Source organism: Passer montanus, unplaced genomic scaffold (genome assembly GCF_014805655.1).
Source record: "Passer montanus isolate IOZ18808 unplaced genomic scaffold, ASM1480565v1 scaffold53, whole genome shotgun sequence".
NCBI classification, from domain to species: Eukaryota; Metazoa; Chordata; class Aves; order Passeriformes; family Passeridae; genus Passer; species Passer montanus.
The window spans coordinates 4493198-4511730 of NW_024370263.1; the positions used below are offsets into that span (position 1 = coordinate 4493198).

The window sequence follows — 18533 nt, forward strand, 5'->3', positions numbered from 1 at the left end:
CTCCAGCCTCACATTCCTTTGATGTGGCGTCTTTTTAATGACAAAGATCTGAGCGAAGATCTTCCTCCAGACGGAATAATTTTAACGCGCAGGCAGGCAGTGGCACCCCCCCATCAGTAATGTTAACCTCTGTGAGAATTTCCTTTTGTCCCAATTTCTCTTTGTTCCCCGGATCGGCTGTCACGCCGCTCGCTGCTGCCGGTGACAGAGAGGTCCCCTCCCGGCGTGCCATAAATACCCACGGAGCTGTTGTGGTGACAGAGCAGAGGCAAATGGAGCTGCCAGCCCTGGCCTCAGCCACGGCCATGGGGCAGCTCCAGGCACGTGGCTGTGTCCCCATCACCTGTCCTTGTCCCCCATCCCATCCCAATCCTCATCCCATCCCATCGCAGTCTTCATCGCCTTCACCATTCTTATCTCATCCTATCCACATCCCTGTCTCCATCTCATTCCCATCTTCATCCCTGTCCCACCCACATCCCTATCCCATCTCATCCCATCCCCACCCTTATCCCATCCCCATCCTCATCCTGTCCCCATTCCCATCCCCATTGGTTCCCATTGGTTCCCATTGGTTCCCATTGGTTCCCATTGGTTCCCATCCCATCCCATCCCATCCCATCCCATCCCATCCCATCCCATCCCATCCCATCCCATCCCTGTACCCTCTTGGTCATGCACGGAAGGCAGCTGAGCCTCTGTCACCCTGTCCCCTCCCTGGCTGGGATAAGGCCACACCGTGTGTCCCATCATGCATGGGACACAGAGTCCAGGGAGAAGCATCCACAGCCTGGATCAGTTTGGGATTCAGTCCCATTATCCTGATGTGATTGCTGCTGCTGGGCAGAGCAGCGGGGTCTGATTTAGGGCCACCAGAGAGCTCCCACCCCACCTCTGCACCAGGAATGGCCCTGGAATGTAAACCCAGTGGGAAACAGGAGTGATGGATGGCAGCAGAGATGCCACCCCCTGCACTGGTGACAGGATGGGGACACGGTGCCTGACCCTGGCACCCATTGCCCCATGAGGGACAGGCATCCCAAGGGTGCACGTGAGGCCACAGCCCTAATCCAGGGATTTGTCCCATGTGCCACCCCTTGGGTGTGAGGCGGAGGCTGGTGCCGGGATTAATGGCTCAGCATCGTTAACAGGTTATTTATAGGTGCTCCTCTGTGCCCTAAAAATCTCTGGGAGCAGGGGGGTGTCCTCTGGGGGAGGCCACAGCAAAGCAAAGAGACTCCAGAGCACACATCCAGCGAGATCCTGGTTTTACTTTGGGAAAAACACCATCCGGACACACGGCTTGCGGGTTTTGTGTTGGTTTTTTTTTTCTTTTTTTTTTTTCTTTTTTTTTTCATTTTGTTTTCTCATTTTTAAAACAATATAGTGCAGCCAGCACTTCTCACAGTAGAATATAATGGTCAATTTTAGTATAAAAAAAAAACATTCTCAGAGATTTGTAAATGCACTTAGTGCTTGAACAGGCTTTCAGGGATACAGTACCTCTTTTCCGAGCACAATCGCCTTGGGTTTCATCGGGATATTATTCTTCTTTTACCTTTAAACATCAAAACACTTTGTATTCCGTGGTGAGGAGCCTTTTGTAAATGAACAAATCTATTAAACACAGAATTACACAGAGTGAATAACGGACCATAATAATTTTGGAATTGTTTGGGTTTTAGTTTTTTTTAAAAAAAAAAAAAAAGAGAAAAAAAAGGAGGTATGTGAGCGCCCCAGTACCGCGACCCAGAACCAAGGTAGAACTGACAGTAAGGGAGGAAATAAAACAGCCTGGAAGTGTGAGAGCCAGGGGTTCCCAGGAGAGAGGGGCTGAGGGGGTCCCGAACCTCCTGGTAGAGTGGGAATAGGAGCCGTGGCCACTGTGGGGCCGGGCGAGAGGAGGAGGATGAGGAGGAAGAGGGGTGGGAGGAGACTCTGTAGCAGCCAACACATAGATGTACAGCCTAGTTAACTAAAAAAAAAAAAAAAAATTAAAAAAACCAAAAAATCTGTTCAAGTTTTCAAGTGTTTTTCTTAAATAGCCTCCAGACTGTCCCCAGTTATTAGCTTTAATCAAAGCAGTGCAAGTTACGGACTTCAGCTACAGGTCAGGCGCCAGCTCCCTGCGGCCACGCACCGGCCACACGCTGGGCTGGGACCGGCCACCACTAGGCTGGCACTGGCCACCACGGAGCCTCCCAGCCACTGCCGTGCCAGGACCGGCCACTGTGGAGCCTCCTGGACAGCTGCCAGCTCAGCCCTGGCCACCACGGAGCCTCCCAGACCCACCCTGGAGCCTCCCGGCCGGGCACAGCACCGGGCTCTGCCCCGCTCTGGGCACCGCCAGCGCAGCAGAGCCTCCCCTCCCTGGATAGCAGCAACTCGTAGCAATTCCCTGTTCACATTCGTGGAGATAAAATGATTTCTGAGCTATATAGACAAGCGGTCCTTCGGCCTCGGCTTCCAGCGGGTCGCGGGTGTGTCCAGTCTGGGGACCCCGGTGCAACGCCAGTGTCCCGGGAGCCCTTTCGGCAGCCGACCCCGCGTCCCCCTCCCTGTCCCCCCGCCCTCGCCGCCGCGGTCCGGTGCCCGCGGCTCGCGCCAAAGTCCTCGCCCTGGGTTTGGGAAGAGCAGCATCGGTCCCTTATCTGTAGACGGGCAGGCGGATGTGGGCGTGCTGGTGGTCCAAGAGCCTTGGCACAGACACGGTCTCGTAGCCCTTGCCCAGCATCTGCTCCTTGATGCAGGGCGGGTGGATGTCGTTGATGAGATACTCCAGGGACTGGAGGCTGCTGCTGAGGATGGAGGTATTGCAGAGGGTCTTGCTGGGCAGCCCCTCGGCCGGGGGCACCCCCAGCTCGCGGGGCCCGGCCCCCAGCTCCGGGGGGTTGTAACAGTCGCTGTTGGGGGTCACCAGGATGCTGTTCCAGGGCGGAGCGAAGTACTGCCCCACCGCGAAGTTGCCGTGCATGCAGTTCAAGGGGGACGAGCTCACCTTGTCGGCGGCGGCGCCGCCCAGGCCGTAGGGCCGCGAGGCGCCCGCGCACGTCTCGGGGGATTTGCTGAGGGCCCCCCCGCCGCCGCTGCCCCCGCTGTACATTCGCAGGTGCTGCTGCTGCTGCTTCTGCTGCCACACCAGGTAGTCCATGCCCTCGGGGTAAACGCCCGCCTTGGGTCCCAGGGCGGCGGCCGGGTTGGAGCCCAGTGGCAGCTCGGCGCCCTTGCGGCACTCGGGCAGGACGGTGCCGCCGTAGCCGGGGCCGAAGGCGCCGTGCTTGGCCGGGCTGGGGTGGGCTGCCACGACGGCCGGGCAGCCGGGCTGGGCACCCTGCGCCTGGCACTGCTGATTGATCTGGTAGATGATGCTCTGGATGGAGGGCAGGTTGGAGGGAGGCAGGGCCAGGCTCCTGCCCGCCAGCGGCAGCACCGAGGCCGCCACCGTCACGTTGGGGGGCACGGGACCCTCCAGCTGCTTCTGGCCGCCGTGGTAGCTCAGCTGCCCGGCGCAGGAGGGACCTTGAGCTAAAGTGCTTGAGGCGGGGTAGGGAGCGACGCCCACCTGGGCGGGCGAGAGCTTAGTCCGCTTCCCCTCCGAGTTCTTCACCACGCTTTTGCCGGAGGCTTTGACGATGGCCAGCAGCCCCTGGTAGCCGCCGGCGTGCAGGGGGTAGGGGCTGTACCTCTGCCCCGTGGTGTCGTAGCCGTTCACCGTCCGGTTAAGGTGCTTGTGCTGGGGGACCCTGATGTTGGTGGGGAAGATCTTGATGGTCAGCGGGCTGTTGGCCACCTTCTGTGCGTAGGCGTCCAGCTCGGCGGGGCTGGGGTAGCGCGGGGAATGCATGGGGGCCGTCTCGCCTGCGGGAGCAAAGCTGGGGGTGAATCCAGTGCCACCAGGATGAGGGGACCCTGCAGCCCAGCAGCGTCCTCCCCCAGGGCGGATCCCACCCGCTCCCGGCAGAAACCAGGTCACGGCACCGAGCTGTCCCCTCCCGCTGACGGGAGCCACTTGTAAGTGGCCTAAAATAAACTCGGTGTGGAGAATGGAAATGTCACTTTACCCAACGGGGGAATCTTTCTCTGAGATTGGATTTAAACTACATTATACAAGCAATTTCATGGGTGCTTTGCGCTGGTACGAGAACCTCACCAAAAATGGAAAAGCATTGCATTTACCAGCCATAAATCAGCAGTTCCTATAATGAGCACAAAAATGTCACTTTTATGCAATTTTACAGATGAACAAAACTGGTGAAATTAACTGTGGTAACCTACTGGAGTCAGCAAAAGCCACTGCAGGAAAAAAAAATTATATATGTATATAGTTTTGTTCCTTTCAAACTCTTTCCTGAGCAAGTTTCTGCCATTCTGGTGTGAAAACTCATTTGTCGTTCCCATTATACTTTCATTTGGAGTTTATCTTGAGTATCCAATGAGCCACCAACTGTGAAAATGATTAAATCTACAAAATCTATCTAATAGAAGGAATAAATTAGGTGTTTAAAATCTCCACACACACTCACACACACACACACGCAGGCACGTGCATGTACACGTTGGAACATGGGAATGATGGTTGGTTCCCAGCTGGTTCCCAAAATTCCCAGCCCTGCCAAGGGATGTCTACGGCACACTGGGAATGCCAGACCTGGTGGCTGCCCAGAGGAAGGTTTTGCAAAGGAGAGGTGGTAAAATTGGGGGTTTTGGGGAGGCCCAGCCTTCCCAGGCAGTTCAGCCCCCCAGTACCTGGAGCACTCTGCTCCCGATGCCACCAGCATCAGCGACCCCTGACGCCACCACATCCTGGGTGGCAAAGTCACCACGGAAGAGCTGCACCTCTGGGTAAATTCCACATTCCCTGTGAGGGGATTTCCTGTCCCGGTCCTGCTCTGAGTGACATTTCCATGGCTGTGACATGCCCAGATGAACCAGACATTGGCTAAAATCAGGATTCAGCAGGAGGGATGCACTGGAATCTGTGACTGTCCACATCACCCCTGCTCCCAGCAGCAGAGGGGGGACACAGCAGCGAGGCTGTGGCTGCTCTCCGTGCTCCCCATGCTCTCCATCAGAGAACTGAGGGAATTGCCCAGGCAGGACACAGCCCTGCGCCAGCCATTGCTCCCATTAAGCTGATGTTATGGGCTTTTCACAGGTGTCTTAAATAGACATTGTTATTAACGAGTGTATTAAGCCAATTAAAACCAGTGCCTTTGAGGAGGATTTAGAGGAGCTGTCGGAACACAGGAGGAGCAGCACCAGCAGCTCCCTCTGGCAGGACACGTGAGGACTTGTGGCACCAGGACATCCCAGGCACTGAGCCTCCGGCCTCTGGGAAGCCCCTGCAGAGCCAGCAGGGCAGTGAGGGCACACTGAGGGGGCATGGTGGGCTCTGATGGGCATGGGCACCCTCCAAGCCAGTGGGTGCAGGGGGCTGAGAACGGGACCCCTCTGCCCAGAGGCATGGCATGGCACAGCACGGAATGGCACGGAACAGCACGGCACATCTGCATTCCCCTTCATGCCAGCACCACTGTCCTTGGAGGTGGCAGCATCGTGAACACTCAATTAACATGACACTAATTAGCTGGTGACACTCGCAGAATCCCTAATGAGCCCATACCATGGAAATGCTCCTTTCTGAGGAAAAAATATTAAAAAACCAAGGGGCTGTTGCAGGAGGGAGGAAGGAGGTGGCATCACCTGTGGGCACCACGGCTCCCTGACGGGGATAACCACAACCCTGTCCCCAAGCCCTGAGGCTACAGGTGACACTTTAGAGCTGGCCCTGTGCCACAGGACAAGCCTGGTGATGCCAGCCTGGCCGAGGCCATCGCCACGTGCCCGCAGCAGCCTTTGTCACCTCTCTGCTCCAGCTGCGCTGGCTGTGACAAGCCACCAATTCGGTGTGTTGTCACATCTCAGGGTGACACACCGCACCCCCGCCGGGAAAATTACAGAGAGCCGCTCTCCCGGCGGCTGCCGGCACGCCGGCGCTGCCGCTCCCGCACTAATTACTGCTTTGCAGCGGGCTCTAATTGCTGCGAGATGCGAACGGCTGAGCCACGCGGCACCGGCGGGCGCAGCCGGCCCGACACTGCTGCTGGCTGTTTGTCCTCATGTCCATCCCTCGTGAACTTGGAGCATGAGAGCCAGCCCTCACTAAGCCACTCACTGTTTGTCCTCATGTCCATCCCCTCCTCAACTGGGAGCATCAGATCCAGCCCCGACACTGCCACCCACTGTTTCTCCTCCATTTCCATCTCCTCCTCAACTTGGGAGCATCAAATCCAGCCCCGACACTGCTGCTGGCTGTTTGTCCTCGTATCCATCCCCTCCTGAACTTGGAGCATCGGAACCAGCCCCGACATTGCTGCTGGCTGTTTGTCCTCTGTGTCCATCCCCTCCTCAACCTGGAGCATCAGATCCACCCCTGACACTGCCACTCACTGTTTGTCCTCTTGTCCATCCCCTCCTCAACTTGGAGCATCAGATCCAGCCCTGACACTGCTGATGGCTGTTCATCCTCAGTGTCCATCCCCTCCTCAACTTGGAGCATCAGATCCAGCCCCGACAGTGCCACCCATTGTTTCTCCTCCATTTCCATCCCCTCCTCAACTTGGAGCATCCGATCCAGCCCTGACACTGCCACTCGCTGTTTGTCCTCTGTGTCCATCCCCTCCACAACTTGGAACATCAGATCCAGCCCTGACACTGCCACTCACTGTTTCTCCTCCATTTCCATCCCCTCCTGAACTTGGAGTATGGGAGCCATCCCTGACACTGTTGCTGGCTGTTTGTCCTTGTGTCCATCCCCTCCTGAAATCCCCTGTGCACGGCACAGCCATCACCACCTCCTGCCATCCCTAAACCCAGCCCAGGCACTGCCAGCGACCAGCCCCTCCTCCCAGATGTTTCCCTGCCTCCCAGCTCCCTCCCTCACCGGCATTCCCATGGGATGCGTCCGGCACCCCCCCAGCTCCCCCTCCCTCCCTGACCTGCTCTATTTTTCCAGCCTGCACTCAATAACAGCTAAATAATTGAATCTGCTCAGCAGCCGAAGATTTGGTTTGAATTTTATTGGAATTTTAAATTGTTTTGTTTCTTCAGTATTTTATTACTGTAAATGGAAAATGCATCGCCCGCAGTAATAATCCGATGGCTTTTTATATTACTCTGAGCTTCTGCTTGGAGCATTATTGGAAAGCCAGGCAGCGAGGAGACCCCAGCTAATGGCAGCACGGGCTTATGAGATTACGCCTCCAGCTAAACAACTTTTTACTTTAGCAAATTGGCCACCAAACCCAGTCCCAGACACAGATGTAAATCCCAGACCCCGCTGGGGCCTCGGTCCGGGATAAATCTCTGCTTTATGGAGCAGGGAGCTCCAGCCCTGCTGTGCCCAGAGCAGCAGGATGAGGCAAAATGTCTGACAGGGACCAGGAAGAGTGGGAGAGGTGGGAGGAACCCTTCCCAAAACCTCCTCAAATGTGCCCACCTGCCTGCTGCTGGCATCACTCACATCCCCCTCACATCCAGCATTCCCTGCATCTCCCAAATCCCCTACCTGCACAGTATTCCTTGCATCCCCTGCATTCCTCTGACCCCTGGAGTCCCCAGGGACCCCCACACCATCCCTGGCTGCAGCCACAGCCCACAAGGTCAAGGGAAAAAAGGAAGATGGGAAGAAAGAAGAGAAGGAAAGCTAAGTAGGGTTAGCTTGGTTTAACTTGGTTAAAGCAGTTGTGGGATCAAAATGGCACCAGGAAGGATGCCCAGGAGCAGGAAGGAGAGGAATGATGCTCAGGACCAGGAAGGATGCTCAGTCCTGGGAAAGATGTTCAGGATCAGGAGGAATATTTAGAACCAGGAAGGACAGAGTGGATCCTCACTGCTAGGAAGGATGCTTGGTACTGGGAAGGATGCTCTGGACCAGGAAGAGCAGGGTGGACCCTCAGCACACAGCAGGAAGCTCCATTCTGCTCCCACAGCCCAGGTGCCTGTGTGACCCCCAGGATGGTGCTGGAACAACATCCCTGGCTGGGCTCCCTCTTCCCTGGAGGAGGATGAGCATGGGCACCGCCAATTTGTGCCTTTAATTTCCAGCCCATGAGACTGCACTGCCCTGGCAGCTGCCCAGCTCTGGAAGGGGATGGGGAGCAGCAGGTCTGGGTGCACAGAAGGAACAATTTGGGGATCAGCACCGGCAGCACCACAGCCCTGAGCAAGGACTCCTCAGGGAGAAGCTGAACGTGGCAGGACACGGCACCTCAGTGGTTAACAGCAGCACCAGAGACACGTGCTGCTCCCTCCCTCCCTCCCCCCCATTCCTTCTGAGATAAGATGGGACAATCCTTATTTTTACACATCGAAGGCGCTACAATATTTTGCAATAAATGAAAGCAGTAATCTCGGCAGGGAATCTTTATAAAGCTGCTGAAGGCGACGTGTGGCTGGCTGGAAGCTTCCCTGAGCCTTCCCCGTGGTCCCAAAAGAAAAAGCTTTTCACCCCTTTTTCAGATGGGAAAAAAGCTGCAATGGAGGGCTTGACCCCAAAAAAAGCAGCTCAAGGAAAGTGTCTGCCCCAGCTCTGGGTCCCATTGCCACATTCACCCTGGGAAGGGGCATTTTCCTGGAGCCCTGAGCATCCTACCCAACCTCACCCTCCATCCCTGTCCTGCCCTGCCCCTCTTCCAGAACAGCACTGGCATTTCCAGCCCTGAGCTCCTGGTTTGCTCCTGCCCAGCCTCTCTGAGCTGGCAGGGCAGAAGGGCAGCAATTAGGCAGCATTTTTAATTGGCACAGGGGCAGGAGGGGTGGGAAGGGGAGCGATGCCGGGCAGAGGCAGGAGCACACTGGGGACCTGAGCAGCAGTGCCAATGGCTCTTATTAAAAAATAATAGTGCTGCAGCCTCCAAATGAATTAAATTCTGTGAGAGCAGAGAGCTCGTCCCCAGCTTTGGGACCAGGATCCCTGTTCCCCTTGCAGCAAGGCAATCCCAATGCCTTCAAAGCTTCAAAAAGCATCAAAAATCCCCTTTTTCTCTGCCTGCCACGCTGGGAACAGATTTTGTAAAAGCTAAACCCTAAATATTTGCAAAACACTTGGAAGAAACCTCAATATTTGGAAAACACTTGGAAGAAAACAAACAAAAGCTGCTACATTTAACAAATCAAGACAGTCCTTCAAGTTTTGGGTCTGTGCCCCAAGTAGCAAAGCTGCCTGGCAGGATTTGACTGCCCTGCAGGGCAGAGCCTGGCACAGCTGGCACACGGAGCCAGTGACCCCAGCCAAGGGCAGGGCACATTCCAGGGGGTCCCAGATGGAGCTGGGGGGTGGCTGGGGGGATGCTGCCCTGCCCAGAGCAGGGTGCCCAATGGGTGGGCATGGGGAGAGCAGCCATGTGGTTTTTGGGTGCTGCTGGGCAGGGGGGCTGTGGGCACTGTGCCCCCCTGCTCAGGGTGGGTTGGGCAGCTGCCACATCCCCCAGCCCTCCCACCCAGCATCAGTTTCTATGGTGACAGTGTCCCCAGGATGGGTGGCACAGAGGCCACCACGCCGTGGGGTCCCTGCCTGCCCTCCCCATCACTGAAGGCACAGCACCCCCCGTGACCAGCACGCTGCACTGTCCCCAAAATCACCACATCCCCACGGCACAGCCCCCACTGTGGGACCCCCGGGCCTGGTGCCAGGAGCTGAGACAAACCCACCCCAGCTCCAGGGCTCCGGGGGCTTAAATTAACCCAACCACAGCAATAACAGCGGGAGAAATCCATCTGAACAACCGTAGGTGGCAAACCCCGCGCGGCAGCGCCGGAATCTGCAAAGACAACAAAATTCATGACAAAGCACAAAGGGAAGCGCCGGGCTCGCCGTCCCCAGATATTCATCCGTTAACACGTTCCCTTTTTAGGCTGACATGTCATTTCAGACGGGCCTTTCTTCCTCCCCTTTCTTCTCCCCCTCGCCGCGCGCGGCTCTGCCGAGGCGGCTGCTGAATTGGATCACCTCGGGGCGAGCACTTTATTATCTGCAGTCAAAGCGTCACCACAAATACCCGTCTACACACACACGTGTCACTTCCCATTTGTCTCCTCCACGAGGTATTAGCCCGGCACAGGCACCGTGCTCTGTGCCACCACAGCCACCGTGCCGCTGCGGGAAGATGCCCCGGTGACACCCCAATGCCATCCTGATGCTGTCCCACTGTCAGCCCAGTGACACCCCAAAGCCATCCTGCTGCTGTCCCACTGTCACCCCAGTGACACCCCAATGCCACACTGATGCTGTGCCACTGTCAGCCCAGTGACACCCCAATGCCATCCTGATGCTGTCCCACTGTCAGCCCAGTGACACCCCAATGCCATCCTGCTGCTGTCCCACTCTCAGCCCAGTGACACCCCAATGCCATCCTGATGCTGTCCCACTGTCACCCCAGTGACACCCCAATGCCACCACGATGCTGTCCCGCTCTCAGCCCAGTGCCACCCCAATGCCACCCTGCTGCTGTCCCAGTGCCACTACTCAAGTGCCACCTCAGCACCACCTTGATACTGCCCTAATGTCACCTGTGTGTCACACGACGCTGACCAAGCGCAGCCCTGAGGGCACCCCAACACAAGTGCCACCTCAGTGCCACCCATCTGAAGCCAACAGAGCCCTAAAAAGCCACCTCAAAGGCACCCTGAGGCCACCCAACACAACTGCCACCCCAGTGCCATCCCAGTGCCACCTTTCAGAAGCTCTGATGCCATTTCACCACAGAGCCTCCGAGGGACCCCAGGGCAGGAGGGGACCCCACCTCTGTTGGCCCTGCAGCTCATCCCAGCTGCCCCCAGCCCCTCTGCTCACTCATCCACAGCCAATTAATATTGTAATTAATTTAAGGCACGGGTTCTGTATCCGCCAAGGGGAGCAGGGTGGGCACCTCCAAAGCAGGGTGCCCCATCCTGGGGTCTGCCAGTGCCCAGGAACCTGCTCTGTGACCAATGGACATCACAATCCTGGGAAGTTTGGACACAAACCAAACCTCCTCGTGCACTGCACCATTACCAGCCAAGCCCACCCCAAACCCAGGGCTCTGACCTGGCAGGAGATGGGCACTGAGCAGCCCCACCTCATCCTCCAGACATGACCAAGGGAAAAGTGTTTTTGCAGCGATTCCTGGCAGGGAAACTGCAAGTGAACAGCACATTTTGGGCCCAGCAGTTAATTGAACTCCTTTTTATGGCACGTATATAAATACACAGAACCATCATTAACCAATCCCTTCCAGAAACTGAAAATGAAAGAATTAATCTTACTTCACTCATGTGTAACCCCTCATGAAATTAAAATGATATTTTATGGGTGTGTACAAAAGCAAAGCCTCGCTGCAGCCACTCTAATGAAAATGCCCTTGGAACAAGCAGAATTGGGTAACGAGAGGCCATTAAATGGGGCTCACCCCGTGTGCAATTAACTGGTTTATCACTGATGAGAGTCCCCACAGGTGCAGGGAGAGCTGTGGGTGACCCTGAAGGCAGGGAGCCCTGGCCATTGCCTCTCATTAGGGCCATCCCCTCGTTAGTGTTTAAATACCCAGATGGGCCCCGGGAGGGTTTGTGCCACCCCCAAAGAGCCATTTGTCACACTGTCCCCATGGGGCTGAGGTGACAGCTCCCACGGGAGGATGTGAATGGTGAAAGAATGCCCAGGCTGGTTTGGGCTGCAGGGACCTTAAAGCTCATCCAGTGCCACCCCCTGCCATGGGCAGGGACACCTTCCAATGTCCCAGGTAACTCCAAGCCCTGTCAAACCTGGTCTTGGATGCTTCCAGGGATCCAGGGGCAGCCACAGCTTCTCTGAGCACCCTGTGCCAGGGCCTCTCCACCCTCACAGGGAAGAATTTTTTCCCAAAAATCCATCTATCCCTTCCCTCTGGCAGTGTGAGGCCATTCCCACTCATCCTGCCATTCCAAAGTCTGTAAATAACCCCCCTCCATCTTTCCTGTAGGCCACAGAGGATGCTCAAGGTTCACCTCTGTGAACTCCCCATGGCTCCCAGCCCCTTTAGGGGGACACACATCCTGCTCCCTGCCACACTGCCAGCGCCAGGCTGGCTGGAGGAGGGCACATGGAATATAACATTTCATTAAATACCATCCACTGCTCCGTGACTGCTGAGAGTGGGAGCAGCAAAGAGTTTGGCCAAGCTGAGAGGGGCATTATTTGATTTATAATTTAAATGAAGCTCAGGATTCCTGTAATGCGCCCAGGATAAAATCAAAAGGGACCAGGCTGCTGGAGTTAATTGGACGTGATATTTTCCTGAGGATGCTGCTGCTCTGCAGGCTCCTGCTCCTCGAGGCACAGGCAGGGCTGGAAGGGCTCTGGCACCTTCCTGCATCCTCCTCAAGGCATGCCAGGCTGGTTCCTATGGAACAGCCTTGGGAATAGCACTGGCAACAGCAGCAAAGTCACCTCCAGCTCTGTCAGGATGGATTTGGTGGGATGCTCCAGGCCTGCTGGGATGCAGCCACACCGATGTGGGGGGCACACAGATGGGGGGGACAACACTCAGCAGGAAAGGCCAGGGACAGAACCGGGGGGTGAAGGCACCAGCAGCTCCCTGCATGGGCAGGAAAATGAGTCAGCTCACCTTTTACGTGAAATTAATACCAAAATTAATCAGCGGCGCGGGCAGGATAATAGGATTTCACAGTGGTGCCGGGCCAGACGGCCAATGTGCCGAGAGCCAGACTCATTTAATATCGACAGAAACAATGCCAGAGGACAGAAATAAGACCCATAAAGATAATTACTGAGATACTCAGGAGCAAATTAAGTAATCAGAGGCACTTCTAAATTGCGCCTGGTTTGAAGAGCGCGCTCTCGGTGCCGATTCCCCGCGCGGGCGCTCCGGTGGCAGCGGGAGCTCAGCCCCGTGCCAGCTCCCAGCCCCTCCACTGTGCTTCCCACAGGTGCCATAAATAAGGAAGGGAAAATTGTATTCCAAGCCAGATGTGTGGCCCTGGATGTCACCTGCAATTTAATTTGCGCTGGCAGGAGGCAGAGAGGAGCGAGACGTGCCGGATTCGCCCGTAATGAGCGGAAACATACGGGCAGCTAAACTTTGATTAAGGTGACCTGGCTGGTGGTGAGTGCAGCGTGGGCAGGAGCTTGGCTGCTGCCACCCATCCTGGGGGACACAATTCTTTTGGAGATCTCAGGTGAGCACAGTCCTGCCTGAGGATGAGGTGAGACCAGTCTTTGTCTCCTGGGTACCCCGCGCTGCCAGAGTCTGGGGTGGGGTCAAACCTGTGTCCCCATCCCACTGGCACAACTCCAGGACCACCAGGACACTGGGGCTGGGACCCTCCCAGGACACAGGCAGCTGTATCCAGGAGCATCTGTCACACCCATGGCACCGTGTGTGACACCACATAAGGGCTCCTGCTTCCCAAACCCTCCTTATTTCAGCTCCTATGGCAGGGTGGGAAATGCTAGAAAGCACCAGACCCTCCATCAGTCCTAGGGACCCTCTGGGGCTTGTTCCATGAGCTGAGATGCTCCTTAGCTCTGCTGGGAATGCTGTGGGGACCAGCAGCTGTATCCTGACCCCAGGAGCACAATGAGCTCACACAGAGATTCTCAACGCTGAACACCTTCAGTTTTTCTCCAGAAAACCCTGTCAGGCTCATCCTGCCCATGGGTCTCAGACCATGTGGGCATGGCTGGGCTCATTATTCCATGGCAACGAGGTGCTCCAGGAGCTGGACACCTCTCACCAGCCCTGTGCTGCTGCGATGCTCAGGCGTGACGGATTACAAATCATGTTACAAGAGCAGCGTCCTTTTTTCCTTCCAGACACCAACAAGGAGGAGACCTGGGAGGCACTGCACGCTCCAAGGCAGTGCAAGCTGCACTGTGACACCTGGGTGCCCAAAACCCCACCTCTGGTCTGGGTGTCCTATTCCCTGTGCTGGCCATTGGGGAGCTTCACACAAAAAATCATGGAATCCAGAATGCTTTGTGTTGGAAGTGACCTCAAAGATCACCCACTTCCCACCCCTGCCATGGGCAGGCACACCTTCTGCTCCAAGCCCTGTCCGCGGCCATGAACATGATAAGTTTCAGGGATAAAAGAACTTCCAGGGATAAATAACCATCCTGGCTGGCAGTGCAATGCTGAAGCGATGCTGGGGGTCCCCAGAGAGGCTGAGCATCGTCCAAAATTCATACCCAGCTTGTCCAAACCCCATGCCCAGCTCACCTGGCTGCTCAGGGTGCCCAGGTAGAGGGGAAAAAAAACATCTACAGGAAAATCCAGCTCATTAAACAAACACCCGGGGGCTGTCACAGCCTAACAAGCAGAGCTTTAGCAGCTGATTTGTCTTCAGCCGGCAATGTTTAAAAATCCAACTGAGACCAGCAGAAAAATATCCACTCCCCTCTTTAAAACACACATTCATCACTTGAGAATCTTAATGCGTCTTTCCCAGCCGGGGAGGTCAAACACGCCTGCCTAAAGCAGGCTCATTAAATATACATTTAATCACGGTTTGGATTGAGAGACAAAGGCTGGGAGAGACAGGTGCTTTGCTGGAGTGACCTTTTGGATCCCATTTTAATGTAACTAGTTTACAGCTTATCTGAAAGGCCAGCTCCTGGGGAAGGCGAGCTGCAGCACAAACGGGGAAAGTAATTAGGGGGGGAAGGGCCGGGGAGGTTTGGGGGGCCGACTGCACCATCCTCTGCTGCTGCCACGCTTCCCAGGCAGCTCTGCAACATTTGCTGAAGTTGGACTTATCAACCACAGAACCCAATTTAATTTGCTTATCTTGGCTCCTTCCTCCCCCTCTCCTCCCCGCTTCTCCTGCTCTTTTTAATTATCGGTTAAATAAATGTCTTTTTCAATAAGGGAAACAGCATCAAAGCGGGCGCCCGCCCCCGGGCACTTACACTTGCGTGGCTCCAGCGCCTTGTTGGGGCAGGGGAGGTGCTGGGCTGGGGGGTTCTGGGTCCTCTGCAGGCAGGCCAGCATGGTCCAGGCTTCCCTGCGGGCGTTGCCGCCCCGTGCCCTGCGAGAGAGGAGACACACGGTGAGCCAGGGACCTGCCACCACCCCCTGCCACCACCCCGGTGCCCACCCGGCAGGAGCTCCCCAGCACTCAGTGCCTTCGCTCCTCTGGAGACAAACAACTAACTCTGAAAGCCTGAAATGAATAGGAATGTCTATAAAATAAATATGAAGGTCTCAGCGGGTGATTTGCGCTTCCTGCAGAGCTTTCCGCCCTTCCCACCGGGAATGTGGCGGAGCCGGGGCGTCGTGGCGGTGCCAGACCGCTCCGCCGGCGTGCCAGCCGGCGCCTCCTGGCACGGAGTGACCCCGGCCGAGGCTGGGGAAAGACAGTGTTAACATCCCACTCGGGGTGCTGGGATCTGCCACCAGCTCCCAGCTGGCATCAAAATCCGCTTGACAAAAGCTGGAGGGGTCAGGCCAAAGTCGTCGTCACCACGGTGCTGCTCATTGTACATCCCTCCCCAGCCGCCGCCGGGGCCCTGAGTTACAACCAGTTGCTGCTGACACCCTCCCACTGCTCCAGCTGGCGCAGGGAGCGATATTCCCACTCGGAGAGGGCAGGGAGACGTGGGCAGGAGCAGCAGAAAAGCAGGCGTGGTGCCCATCCGCCGGCGTTCCAGCTCCTGCGCTGCTGCTCTCTGGCTGAACGTTCGTGGATGGCCGGGGGTCACAACTGGACATCATGGATGGGTGTCACCTCTGGGTACATCACTCCATCTTCTCTGTTGTGGGGGAATCGTGTCCTCCTGCAGCCATCCAGGATGTTTCCCACATGTCCCAGAGCTGGGGAGTGATGCGGTGGCCTCAGGCACGTGGTGGCCTCTGGCAGAGCCCGTGACCATCAGCACAAGGAAATAAAGCATGGATTGATGCTTCCTGAGCTGTGCCTGGGGCTCTCCAAGCTCTCCTGGTTTAAATGTCACCCTTTAAAACACCTTTACAGCCACCATGGGCACACACAAGGGGACCCATGCTTGCTCCTGCTCTGTGCCCTCCGCCAGGCAGAGGGTGCCAGGCTCTGGGATAATCCCCGGGATGGGATCCATGCAGGGTGTCCATGCCTCAGCTGGGCTCATCAGGCTCAGGGTCTCACCCTGACTCCCCCAGCAAAGCAAGGACAAGGAGAGACTCGTCAGCAAAAGGTGTAAGGAAGAGGAGGAGGAGGATGACGAGAAGGAGGAGGAGGAGGGGAGGAAGTCATCTAATACCGAGCAGGTGTCTGGAGAACCCAAATTGTGCTGTTTTCTCCTAATAATGAAGTATTCATGAGTAAAAGCCTTTTTCACTACTTTCTTAAGATACTAATTTCACAACAAGCGCCTTGTTACCATGCAATTATTCCAATCGTGCATTTCTCCCAGATTCCATCTGTCCTCGCGCTCTCTAAATGAAAGACAATCATGTAACCACCTTTCATTATTCACTATTTTACTTTCAGCAAAGGTACCCTGAAAGAAATGATTTCCTCTGAAAGGGACTTTTATTCAGTTTCAAAACCAATTTTCTCCTATTACTGTCTTAAAAAAAAAAAGGAGGGGGGCAGGGAGGTGTTTTTATTTCATGCATTACATATCCTTTGTTAACGCAGCTCGCAGTAAAAGCAGCCGTATCCATTTTCTGGCTTCGATTTCTGGTAATTTTAAAATATGCCATTACAATCAGGCAGAAATTATACAATTTGAAAAGAGAATGAAGTGCTTCTTATTCAGAGCCTGAACGCACTTGACTGCCAGGAGTTCTCCTCTCCCCGCCGGGACTCGGGGTTCATTATGCAGCCCCACTCCCGGCGCCTCGGCTCCCCCGGAACGTGCCCAGCACCCGGATTTTCCACGACGGGAGCTGCCACCCCGACCTCATCCCCATCCCTGTCCCTGTCCCCAAGGGGTGGCCCTGGATCAAGGCACCCACGGCCATGCAGGAGATGGATGATGGCACTGGTTCCTGCCGTACCTGAGCCGGAGCTCCGCGGTGACCTCGGGGCTGGCGTCCCGCCGGGTGTCACCATCTGGCCGATTAGCGGCGGACGTCACCCGCTCCTCGCGGGGACACTGACCCGTGTCCCTGGCGGACACGGGCGGCGTGGGTGGCTCGTGCCACTGCCGGATTGGATCAAGCCCCTGCTGGTCCCTGTGGCACGCGGGGCTGAGAGCGAGGAGAAAGCACCCGGGGGGGTCACCAAACCCACGTGCTGGCACAGGGACGGTGTGGATGCAGCCTGCCACAGGAGCTGAGGGCACCCTGAGGGCCCAGCAGAGCCCTGGGGACACCTCCATGCTGGCACAGGTTGTCCCCACGATTCTGTGCCCTGCCACGCACAGCCCAGCTCCCTCCTGGAGCCATCCCCACCCTGGGCTGGGATCATCAGCGGCAGCAGGCGGGAGAGGCGCGGGAGCCACACGCCAAACTGAATAAAGGCACAGATTAATTCAGCCCCTGCTGCTGCCCCCGTCTCCCGGCGTCTCGCAGCCCAGATGATTTTCCCGACAGCTACGCTGCTCCTCGCCCCACCTTCACAGGCACGCTCAGAACCTGGGAGGCTCTGGTGCCACGACCCCAGAACAGTGTCCGTCTGTCCACCCCAACACCCTGCTGGGAGCCCCAAGCCCCAGAGGGCCCGTGGGCGAGCGGGTGGGCGCCTGGCACAATGGGCATCTGTGCCACGGTGGCATTTCGCTAATGCCGCTCCGAAAAGCCCCTGAATCAGCTGATGGGAATTGGGCGCTGGGCTGTCCAACGCTTAGCGCCGGCTTAGTTAGCTCCATCTGCATTTGAACTAATTCCAATCAGCAGGATCCGATTTAGTTCAAGCTGCTCTGGCTCTTTCGTGGCAGGGAAGGCAACACTCAGCAGTTTTGCTGGAACGCCCCCGAGTCTGCATGGCCTCTGCCCAGGCTGTGCACGTGGACCCACCATCACCCAGCACTGGGGCACAGGGCGAGTCCCACCAACAGTGGGGTCCCTTGGGGACATCTGGAGCAAGGTGCCCCAGGAGCCCCAACTCCATATTCCACAACTCTGGCATCACAGAATCACCAAATGGTTTGGGTTGGAAGGGCCATTAAAGCCCATTCTCCTCCACTCCCTGCCATGCACAGGGATGTCTTCCACTAGACCAGGTTCCTCCAAGCCCTGTCCAACCTGGCCTTGAACACTTCCAGGGATGGGGGAGCCACAACTCCATCCTTCCCCTCTCCCACCACTCCACCCTGCCCCACACCCAGCTAATCCATCTCAACATCACACTATTTATAAGCCCAAGGTCTTTGTGACTTTAATAAAAAACACCACCCTCTATGTCTAAAGCCCCAGTGATGGGAGGGTTTGGCACCTCCTCTGACATCAGCAGCTGATAAGTCGGGCTTATCTCCTCCGAGAGCCCTGCGAAGGTCCCTCCCGCGAGATAAGGCCAGCGCAGCTGTCGATAGAGGCTTTTGCAGGCGAGGATTTAGATAAAAGAAAATGTGACGG

General features: G+C 56.3%; 1 protein-coding gene across 1 annotated transcript; it reads right to left on the bottom strand.

The window, feature by feature from the left end:
- Positions 1 to 1251: 1251 nt before the first annotated feature.
- FAM222A (family with sequence similarity 222 member A) lies at positions 1252 to 18111 on the bottom strand. The gene is made up of 3 exons (XM_039724906.1): positions 17016 to 18111; positions 14945 to 15063; positions 1252 to 3858 (listed from the first exon to the last, which is right to left on the bottom strand). Exons 1-3 carry the CDS (start codon positions 17336 to 17338, stop codon positions 2648 to 2650), a joined length of 1653 nt encoding a protein of 550 aa, XP_039580840.1. The 5' UTR covers positions 17339 to 18111; the 3' UTR covers positions 1252 to 2647.
- Positions 18112 to 18533: the final 422 nt, after the last annotated feature.